General features: G+C 30.1%; 1 protein-coding gene across 1 annotated transcript; it reads right to left on the reverse strand.

Annotated features, from left to right (window-relative positions):
* Nucleotides 1-4,031: 4,031 nt before the first annotated feature.
* LOC145579270 (aquaporin NIP1-1-like) lies at nt 4,032-8,939 on the reverse strand. Its single transcript, XM_081636514.1, has 5 exons — nt 8,620-8,939; nt 7,772-7,996; nt 5,829-6,026; nt 5,308-5,369; nt 4,032-4,582 (listed from the first exon to the last, which is right to left on the reverse strand). The coding sequence occupies exons 1-5, from the start codon at nt 8,743-8,745 to the stop codon at nt 4,345-4,347; spliced, it is 849 nt and encodes a 282-aa protein (XP_081492640.1). The 5' UTR covers nt 8,746-8,939; the 3' UTR covers nt 4,032-4,344.
* Nucleotides 8,940-12,062: the final 3,123 nt, after the last annotated feature.

The following is a 12,062-nucleotide window of genomic DNA, read 5'->3' on the forward strand; positions in this document are numbered from 1 at the left end:
AAGTTCCTTACATATCTCAAAGTATCCAACATATTAGTTTTATACACTATATCTTTTATATGTATTTGAGAGTTATTTAAGGGTTTGAGTGAACTCTTGTAATGGGGAATTTATAAGGGTTTAAGTGAACTTTTGTATTGGGGTGAGAACTTAAGTGAGTTCTTTGTATGTAGAGAAAGCTTTGAGTGAAGCTTGAGAGAAAGAGAAAGAGTAAGGCTTTGAGTGGAGTCTTGAGTGAGAAGAGAGGTTTTTGAGGGAAGATTTCGAGCTGCAACTATTAGAGGGAATAGTTGTTGGGGATATGAGTTCGTTGAGGAACTCGGTAGAGACTCAAGTTCCTCAAAGGTTGTAACAGAGTCATTGGCCTATTTTAGTGGAATGTTTTAAGTCAAAATCCCCTGGGGTCGAGGTTTTTCACTTCCTATTTGGCCTATGAAGTTTTCCTCGTAAAATCTCTCTTACCTATTTCTCTATTGCGTTAAGTTTCTTTTAATTCCACGAAAATTGACTAGCAAGCTCCATACTACAATTCACCCCTCTCTTGTAGTATTTCATCTAAATAACACTATTAATTAGAGCAGCCTGAAAAGGCTAATGTTGACCATTATTTAATATCCATTGCAAAAAGATAGCTCAGGATGCATCTCGATTTATTTAGCTACTAAATGAGGCACTCGGGTATATTCTATGATGCACTACTTTAGTTTTCTTGTAGGTATGGATGTGAATCATGTGATAGCACAACCAATACATCCTGTAAACTAATTGTGTTTTTTGTAATATATTTGCCCTAATTTTTTACAGTGTTCCCTCTCTCTCTCATTTAGTAAATCTTTTTCTTAACCTAATTTCTCTGATTTTCATAAGTGATATTTCATCTCTCTTCTTTTGTTAAGTGATCTCTCTCGAATAATCTTTCTTAAGTGGTTGATCGATCTCCCTATCTCTTTCTCAATTGACCAAAATTTAGATAATTTAGAGTGAAATCTAACATTCTACAACTCAATTGAATCAAATAGGAAATTAAACCCAACGACCTAAATGTCTACTCGATATACTAACATTTGACAGCTCAATAAAATACAATCAATTAGTAATTTCAATTCATTCAAAAGAACATTACTCAACTAATTATATCAAATTTGACAACATTTACACATGGGTCACTATATATAAAATAAGATAATTATATTAATTTTAACAACATTTACAACATATATAAAAATAAGGTAACTATATCATCTATTTAACTATATCTATTATTAAATAGATACATATAATGAGTCATTGAATCACTATAAGCTTATGTAGGATTCGAACCTACATCCTGTGAAATTGCAGTGCTCTACCAATTGAGCTAATAAGCTTCCAACACAACAAACAACAAACAAAAAGACTACCTCATATATTGATGATCATCCCCTCTTGCCAAAGGAACTCTAGCCTCTGCCATAATAGATGGATCACTTAGACCCAAAAATATAGTTTTGATCACTTTTTACCAATACTTTATTTTTACAAGTCGAAGATTGGGCCACAGATGGCCTTAGAATAATTACAAGTCGAAGATTGGTAAAAAGCTATTTCATGTTGGTAGGATAATTACAGATCGCCAAAGCTATTACAAGTCGAAGATCGCCAAAGCTATAACAAGTCAAAGTGATTTTTAACACCACAAAAAGACCGAAAATGTTTTTTAACACTACAAAAAATAATTTTGATTTTAACAACATAAAATTTGGATGTTATCACAACTTAACGGATGCCGTCTCGAAATGAACGAAATTTGTTAATGAGGTTCATTGCTTCCATTTCCCCTTCTTTTCCACGATTTTTTCAATCTCCATTAACTCAAGCTTTTAACCTCCATTATCACATTTCTTTTACCTTCATTAATATTTATTCTATCATCATTTTAAATTCATCGTGTTTTCAACCTTATCTTTCAACAAATTTAAACAATACCTAATTTTCTCATATTTTTTTTTTCAACAACAACAATAATAGTGTTTCTTTAAAAATTGAATAAAATGTATAAATCATTGGCACTTTAATTAGCTTATAGTATGTTTAATTCATTTCATATGTTTAACTTAAAAAATCCCCAATTTAATTTGAACATAACCCCCTCCCCCCTTTTTATGAAATTTGATAATTATTATTGGTGTTTTATGCGGCAAGGGCATGAGTTTTCACTAGTTAATATTAAGGAATAATGGAAACTAATAATCCCACCTTTATCATTCTGCTCAAAATAATTTTACATTTTCGAAATCTGAAAATAATCCCACCTTTAATCCTCATCTTTTCAAAACAGACTTTTTACTGGTTTGTTAAATTGATAACTTATTTAAAAAGGTGATTTGCCACATGTCACCTTATAGTTAGTTCAATTTTAATTTTTTTTAATTAAATAAAAAACAAATCAAAAGTATTTAAAACAAAAAATCAGCCTCCTCCTTTCTGAATCTCGACCACCCTACAACACCACCCCTACCGGCGAACATCCCCTTCTCCGGCGAACGAAAGCCCCGTCCCGGCGACCTTAAGGCTAGAACATTAGCCTCCAGCGAACATTATAATCAGTGATAAAGGACAGTCAAGTTGGGCCAATTTAAAGTTAATCAAACATATTTCAATCATTATTCTCTAGTGATTGCAATTTGCAATTAACCAAATCGAAACCAAAGTCTGCTGCTATTCAACAACTCCAAAAAAAATATATAAAAAGTAAGAATCATGAAATATTAAATCAAGTTAAAAGTATCAAATTAATTAATAAAATCAAATCAAAGAAAAAAAAATTGATAAAAAGGGTTCATATCAAAGGGTTTCGTGGCAGGTTTAGGGGTCTCGTACTTTCGTGGGTGGTCGGGTTTAATGGTTTCGGTGGGTGGTTGCAGTATGGGTTTGGGGGTGGTTGCAGTGGTTGGATTTAGGGTAAGGAGTGGTCGGATTTAGGAGTTAGGGAATTTTCGGGTAAGCAGCGGTGGTCAGATTTAGGGATTAGGGGGTTTCAACTTTCAAGGGGTGGTCGGGAGGAGGCTAGTCACAAGTGTGGTGGTTGCCATTGAAGAAGGTGGTGTGGTCGTGGCCAAGGAGGGAGACTAAGCTTGAAGAAGAAAGAAATAAAAAATAACCTGTCAAACAGGTTGTAGGTCAAAAGGCTTGTTTTAAGAATATGGGTATTATAGATAGGATTATTTTCAGATTTTGAAGAGGTGAGATTGTTTTGAACAGGAATGACAAAGTTGAGATTATTGATTTTCATTTTTCCTAATATCGAGTATTAATTTAGAAATTATTTTAAAGGATTATCTAACGCCCCAAATACGTTCGTTAGCAAAATCTTTTTTAAAATTAACTTTGGCACTAAACTACAAAAATAGCCCAATTAATTTCACTCATACATAGGTGATAGGTGATAGGTGATAGGTGATAGGTCCATATATCTTTTGGGTTACTCCGTGTTTCACAATTCTCATAGTAATTTTTATTTTTTTTATTTTTATTGAAGGTCCAAAATAGGATGGCTATATTAGAATCTAATTAAGCAGTACATTTAACATATATTTAACGATAGGTTTAATTATTTATAATGTCAATCTCCAATTTTCCATCATCAACTAGTGTTAGGCCCGGGTGATGTCTCGAGTTATTACATTATTTCCATGATAAAAGTCTTTATTAATATTTAATTTTTATTGAATGACATGTAATATGATAATAGCTTAGTAGCTAACATGTTAGAGTTTAAATTTAAAGTCATGGGTTCAAATTTTATATTCTTGTGATTCATATTAATACACGGATCCTGTATCAAATGTTAGAATTTAGAAACTAGTTTTTGCAATTTCACTAGAAGCATCTAAGTTCCCACACACAAGCAATGTTTAAGCTCTAATTAAGCATCAATTTTTCTTAAACATTTGAGCACTATATCTTTAGACGAAACATTTCAATTAACTCAATCTTCTCATTGAAGTTATAACCAATGGAACGCAAGTACATAACACTTGCATTTTCTTAGTTTGTGAAATACATTACCCCTCATCCATATCTATTCATATTACATTTTAATTATGATAGAATAAAATCGATCATCTTCCTCACAAGTGAAACCTTACAAAAACATCACTTCACAAATCACTAATAAGGCTACCACACGTGCAGTGACAAGAAAAGGCACACACATACATAATGCAACTACATTATATTATAACATCCATCTCACTTATATAAGGACGGACAACTTAGTAGTTCACAAACATGTTGGGTTAAAAGGTTTTCAAACTTTTTGATCAAATAAAACCCTCTAAAATTAAGTTGTTACATCTATTAAACCTAGTATTGCGAAGAACCATTGCGCCCTACAGACGAGCCCTTAGTTTTAAGAAATGATCCAGTCTTGGTGATTTCGCGCAATGGCTTGTCAGTGAACCTTATAAGATTGTACACCATTGCACCAGCTATAGCTCCAGCAGTTGGTCCTACAAGGTATATCCATATGCCCTTATAATGGTGTGATACAATTGCTGGCCCTAGGCTCCTGGCAGGGTTCATTGAAGCTCCGGAAATTGGCCTGTTGTCATTCAAGAAAGTATTAATTACTAGTATTAATGATCAACTGCATGAGGCAAGTTCAAGAGAAATTGTTTGTTGTATATATAAGTACGCACATCAACTAAATTACATTAACACGTACATATATTGCTTGTAACAATACTAACCAGTGTGTGCATAACATGTGTCTATATAAGTATACGTGATCTAAATTAGTGTGAATCCCTATTCACGTACTAGACATGTGCATTGTACGCTAGCAAATGTCGTGATGCCACGTACACACATGTCACATGACAACATTGAACCACAAAACATGGTGGTTCAAGATAAAGGATACAAAAAATGGGCAAACATGGTTTGACTTTGAGATTAAGGAACCTTCATAAACATATTGTGTATACTACAAATCTACAATAACAAGCAATAATCATCAATATTTCTTTAAGGAGCCCAATAATTTAGACCAAATCGCCCCATTAATGTGGAGTTGGATCACCCTTTTAATTAATTACATAGAACACGCAATGAAGTCCATGATAGGATCATTCATGTTCTAATAATTTGTTTTGCAGTATATAGAGAATGAGTAAACAATTATGGAGTACTCCCTGGCCCCTCCTACTTTAATACTTCTTTTTATTTATTTATGAGAAAATAGCTATCCGACTAGGAAAAACTTTTTGAGACGGAGTGAGTATATTATTTCGAGTAAGAAGAAAGAAAGGAGTGAATTGTATATACCCAGCAAACATGACGTTAAGTAAGACGGTAGATCCAACAGCAAGACCAGCAAGCTCTCCAATCTGTACAAGCAACACATGAAAATCACGTAAATATAATTAAAATACAGCGCAGCATCAAATCTCACGCATACAATCATACATGGTTGTTAATAGTAATTCAATATATAGGTAATTTTCTTTAATTAAACACTTACATCGCTCTCACAATAATAGTTAATAGTAAGTTGAGTTGAATTATTGCTTATAAAAAGTACTCCTATGAGTCCTATATTTATGTTACATATGTATAGTCTTAACTCTCAACCAATTACAACAGGTTTGTTACTATTGTTACTCGTATTTATTAGCTCCCAAGAGTTGTTTTGTCAAGAGATTTCTTTTTCAATACTTCTTTCGCTTCATATTAGTTCACACATTTCTGTATAGATGCTACTAATAAGTTGGTGAGAAATCATCAATAAATAATATGCATGGTACGGAGTATTAATTAAGAATAAAGAGAACGTGACACGAACTTACAGCTCGATTATCAGTAGCAACACCGGAAATGACAAACATGAGGTAGAAGGTTATAATGAATTCCATGACTAAAGATTGAATGTTTGTTCCTGCCGGAGATGTCCCAAAGAATTGAGTTTGATGTCCATTGAATATAAGTCGCAAAGTACCGCTTGCTAGTGTAGATCCCACTACTTGACATATTACAAATGCTGGCACCTGTACATTATTAATTTTACATCAAATTAAGACTTTTCAAATTTTAATGTATCCATTCAAAAATGTTTTTTTACACACTAAAAAAAAGAGATTTTCATTTTTACTTGCATTATTAATTAATTAGCATTACTAGGAATTGGGCTAAATTAGAACGTTTGATATTTTGATGAACAAAAAGGAAAGATGCTTTATAATCTTCTATTATTAAGAAATAATTAAAAAAAATTTAATGTTAATTAAGGAAATTCTAGATTGTATTCTTTATAATTATTTCATTAATTATTGGCCAAATAATAAATGATAAAAGTATGAAATTTGCATGAAATATACATTATCATTTTAAAGTGATCATAGATCTTATCTTTACTGAATTATTGATTCCAAGATTATATTTTTAAGGTATCAAATCAAATCAAATCAAATGTGATTAATTAATCAAATCCTTAACGTGTACAATTTAGAAAAGTCAAAGGTCTTACAAAGTAAAAAGAAATAACATCAAATGTTCACACATGACAAACCCAATTCTCATACTATACCCGTGCATAACTTGAGATAATGAAGAATGGTCAGCACATATATAATTTTTTTTATTCTTTATTTATTTTCGATACAATAAGTTACACGAAAGGATTATATTCAGCATATATAGACATACACAATTTTGTGTAACAGATAAAATTTATGAAGCCTTCATCTTCGCCTTACAATTTATGGTTGAATTAAATCCCTATGTACACGTGATATATGCAGATGCTTGCTCATCAATCTTATTTTTGGTATAGTATTTGTTCTTATCCCTAATTTTTTTCTTGAATTTTTTTTATTTAATAGAAATATTACACACCATACACCATACAGTCATGCATAAATTCATTAATTGTCACTGATAGCACGTCATGGAGTGATGGAACTAACTTTCCTAAAGAAATTGCATCTATTACTCATACCACATTTAAAGAGTTAGCAAGTAACAGATGATGGAAGAGTGCTATAGCCAAAAATAAAAAGGGTCGGTGTTGGAAAATGCTAATTAGGCGAAAGTGATAAATTAGTCTTCACCGATAGTTGAAAATGATAAGTTAGCTAAAAGTTTGTCGTACTATGATGCTTTTTTTTTTTTTCTTTTAATATAGAGAATTAGAGAGTAATAAGGACATATAATATAAAGTTATAAACAAAATTCAATCTCAAGTCTTAGAACGTATCACTCTCGATCCTCAAAGAAACTAAGCTTGAGAAATCCTACTAAGCTATAAAATTAACCAAATGGAAAATTAAAATAATTTTTGTATACGCGGAATATAACATATACTCTGTGCTTTGAGTATACAGAGTACTATTTAAATTAAAGAAAATGTCTTTCAAAAAAAAAAAAAAAAGATGGTCATCACTCTTTGTAAGCAATTCCTACCTAATAATCCTAATACTACACTCTATTCTTTTAAATTTGGATCAAAAACAAAGCTTCAAAAGGACAATTTTAATTTATAAACATTTGATTTGGTTAACTCGTATACTTTCTTACCATCTGATCCAAATACTTCAAGATAGGACTAACAGATGGAAATCATACACAATACAGCTATATATTACCATGCAGCATTAAAGTATGAAATACAAGGCTTAAATGTCCTACCAACTAACAACAAAACAAAAAAACAAAATCAACCCATAAAAAGATATGACATAAACATACATAATCAAGTAATAAAAGTAGGTAGGAACAGTTGAGAAAATGAAACCTGTTTCCATGGAAATCTGCGAGAAGTTGCAAAAGCAATTGTAACAGCAGGGTTAAAATGGGCACCAGAAATATGTCCAACTGAATAAACCATTACCATTACTACTAATCCCCATGTTATTGCAATTCCTGGTAATGTTACCACTTTCTCACCGTCTAAATTTACTGTTACTGCAGCACATCCTGCGAATATTACGAAGTATGTCCCTAAAACCTCTGCTATCATCTGCAGTAATCAATCAACACATTTTTATTACATCAGCATATATGTCAGTTATATTGTCATTTATGAAGATTATGGATTTCATTATATGATCAAGTTTAATATGGTACGCAATTTAATTTTGACTGAAACAGTATGATAATCTTTTGATGATATGTATAATCAAAATTGTTACCAATGGAGTCTGGTTAATTATATAATAGGTCGTATTTTTATCATTTTTTTTAAAAAAAAATAGGTGTATAATAATCAAGACTACTTGACCAATCGAGTTTGATTTAATATATAATAGGTCAGATTTTTTATATTATTTTATGAAAACGTTGCAATGTCTTTATTTTCCCCTTTCATTACAATGACTATAGGAATCCAATCCTTTTTTCGATAACTATACATTAATTAATATATATATTTTTAAAACCATTTGGAAGAACTATGGCCGTTGTAACGTAAAATTAATTTTCCGAACAATTACAAGGGAAATGGTTATGTATTAAATTTGTTCACAACTAATAGTCACATTGACACGCAAATCATATCAATGACTAGTATCGTGACAGCTAAATCAAGGCATAATGACAGATCATAAGAACGTAAAATAGGATAAGGATGAGATATATAGTTACCTTCTGGAGAAAATGGACACTGAAACAAGAATTGTCCATGGAGTTGGAAGAAGACGATTGATTGTTAGTTTCTTTAACGTTAATGGTAACTTCATGGTTGACATTAGACCTTGCAACTTCACCCATTTTCTTTTGGTTTTTGGAGAAAAAAAAAAAGAAAAAGAAAAAAACTCAGAGAAATGGATAAATTTGGAATTGGTGGTACCTCCAAAATCTCAGGCAATTATCGTACTTATAAAGACCCCGAAATTACCCATGTATTAAAAAATAAAATAAAATGAGTAGAAGCTTAAGTCAGAGTGGACGGAGAAATATGACTAAATGACTAATTCTTACGAGTATAATAAAAGAGAAGTATTATACTCGTAATTTATAAGGATTGAGGACTTGTGTTTGTTGGATGGGTTGACCATCATTATTTGTGATATTACAATTTTGCCACTTTTCCCCGTTTCCTTCACTTTTCTTTTGGACATTTAAAAAAAAAATATTTAAATTTTTTTTATTGATGATAAATGCTCTTGAGCTAAGCTGTTCATTTCACACTGTATATACTAGTATTTAAATTTATTTTTGGATAATCATAACACACATGTATAGATTTAATATTGTTATGAAGGCATTAGTCCGTGTATTATGAGATTATATAACAAAAAAAATCATAGTGAACACGATTTTCATCTTAGGAAGGGTTGAATGTATCCTCGCATTTGTTTGCTTTGGGATAAATGTCTAACTAACACCTAAATTAATAGGGCATTTAAAAGCATAAGATACCGACCTAAATCTATACGGAGTACTTGTTAGAAATATGAAATATATAATCAATATTGAAAAATATTAAATATAGAACAGTTTTACAATGATTACAATAAAATTGTAGTCATTATAAAAACAAAATCTACACCATTGATTAATATTATGTAAATAAGGGCCATTGATTTAAGTTGACAAAGAAAAAAAAAACCCCAAAAAAATTTCTTTAACTATTTTCCTTACTCTATAAACTAAACTACTACGACAGCTTTCAATCTTCCATTTATAATAATCTGCAAAGTATGAATAACCACAATCCACTAGAAAAATTATGCACCATTGTCAACCAGAAATATTGAAAGATATTGCAATTTAATAACTTTCCGATGCTAAGGATTCCGACGAATTTGCATTTATTGTTGAAACTTGCTGCCGAAAATGAGCATCAGAAACTTAATTCATAAGATTTATGGGGAGAATTTGATAGAAGAGTGGGGTGCAGAGAGGAGAGAGAATCACATAAAAAGAAATCAAATTAGTGCAAGAATGAATTTGATCATATCCAATCATCCATGTACTTCGTATTAAATTATCTAATGTATAAAATCATATTTCTTTTTGAAGATTAGTTGGTAGTTTTCCATTGATTGTTTGTTATATATACTTCAATCATATCCATGTTTTAATTGTTCCTCTATAGTTATTTAATGGAGATTAGGATGAAGGTTAAATACTTAGAAGATCATCAATGGCAGTGACAACGGACAAGTAGTGTTTTTTTATTTTTATTTATTTATTTATTTTTTTCAAAATAAATTAGTTTTTAAAACATTCATATTTTAGAAGTCAAATATTGAATGGATAAGATTAATTATTAGTATTTAAACGGTTGAGATTGAAATTAGTTACAATGGCCACATTTTTTATGTACCCATTGAATAGTCTTCTATAAATCTTATTACAAATTGAGTTTTTCATAGAGAACAGAGTACTGCTACAATCACAATTTGATGTGTACATTTATTTAACAGTCTTGTAAATAAAAAAAAAAAAAAAAAAAAAAAAAAAAAAAAAAAAAAAAAAAAAACTCAGTGTAGTACAAACCATTCCACAAGTTCAAAGTCTCAATCAATGCCATTTTTTGCAAGAGAATTTGCTATATTAGTGGTTTTATTTTTTATTAGGCAAAATTACAATCATCAACGTGAATTATTTGATCCAATTATATTTATTACCGTAAACATCTCTATCTAATACGAGTACAATTAACTTGGACATGGTCACTTGATCACTAGAATGAACTTGGTAGCTAAAACTAATAATGTCATCACCGGAATGGGTCGCAAGGTCGTGTCATCAAATGTCTTTACTCTTTAATGATCAAAGCACGCCATTAAATTAAATGCATCAAATGACTAAGGGCCTGTTCTCATACGCTGAACTCAGCTGAACTGAACTGAAAATAAACTGAACTGAACTGAACTGAAAATAAACTGAACTGAAAATAAACTGAACTGGACTTATTAATTAGTGATTTTTAACTACGGATTAGTGATCTTTGATTATTTATTATTATACATATGTGTATATACAAATATACATATTAAAATATTTAAGAAAAATATACTATATAATTATAATATTTATGGAAAACATATTAAAAACACGAAACCCCAAAATATTTTAAAAACATATACTATTTAATTAAAAAATAAAATATTATTATGACAAAAGAACACAAAACACTTTGTAAAAAATTAACACAATTAAAAAAAATAATAAAAAAAATAAAAGATGGAACAAAATTATTATTATTAAAGATTAATTTATTATTATTATTATTGTCGTTGTAATAAGAGCTTAAAAGAATGAAATTTAGCTTTATATCATTAGCAATATCATTAGACATAAATTGAATTGAATTGAACTGAACTGAAAATAAACTGAACTGAACTGAACTGAAATTCAACGTATGAGAACAGGCCCTAAGTTTATGTCAATTAAATTATAAAAACAAGTTTTGTATTTTATTTTGTATTTTTAATTTCTTCGTACATGTAGTATTATGACTTTTAATATTGTATGACTTTATTCTTCTTATTATTCTTCACAAAAAAAAAGTGTGACTTTTGATTGGTTTTAAAATTAACTCAAGTAATGTAAATTTCATAAAAGTTGATACTTAGATATATATTTAAATATCATGAATCGGCATGCTTTTATCTAGGGCATTTAATAAGTGGAAAGGAAACAAATAAGAAGGGGGAAATGAATCATTTAGGGCTTGTTTGACATCATTTTTGGTTTTCAGTTTCCTGTTTTTTTGAAAACTAAAAACCAAAAACAGGAAACAAGAAAAAGGTGTTTTCACTTTTTTGTTGTCAGTTTTCAAAATTGTCATGATTTTAATAATTCTAAATATTTTTTGATCCATTATGTGACATATGTAATATACTTTTAAAAAACAAAAAACCAAAAAACAGAAAACTACAGCGATGCCAAACGAAGTCTTAACTATCACTTTTTCATTTGTTTGTTTAACCACACAAAGGAATCGATTAAACTTTACTCTCTTTGTTTGTGTTTGAGGGTAAGGTATTTGCTACACTAAGTTTTTGAGAGGTAACAAATGAGAGGTAACCATTACCCCTAGGTAATGGTAATTGTTACCAAGCCTTCTAACCAAA

The sequence above is a fragment of the Chenopodium album genome, chromosome 14 (genome assembly GCF_948465745.1).
Source record: "Chenopodium album chromosome 14, dcCheAlbu1.1, whole genome shotgun sequence".
In the NCBI taxonomy this organism is placed as follows: domain Eukaryota; kingdom Viridiplantae; phylum Streptophyta; class Magnoliopsida; order Caryophyllales; family Amaranthaceae; genus Chenopodium; species Chenopodium album.

Excerpts from the sequence above, each read along its gene's own strand:
- LOC145579270 (XM_081636514.1), bottom strand. The coding sequence starts at position 8,745 with ATGGGTGAAGTTGCAAGGTCTAATGTCAACCATGAAGTTACCATTAAC. Across the intron at positions 5,370-5,828 it reads TTGCTACTGATAATCGAGCT|ATTGGAGAGCTTGCTGGTCT; the intron begins GTAAGTTCGTGT and ends TTGCTTGTACAG. Across the intron at positions 4,583-5,307 it reads CTTAACGTCATGTTTGCTGG|GCCAATTTCCGGAGCTTCAA; the intron begins GTATATACAATT and ends GAATGACAACAG.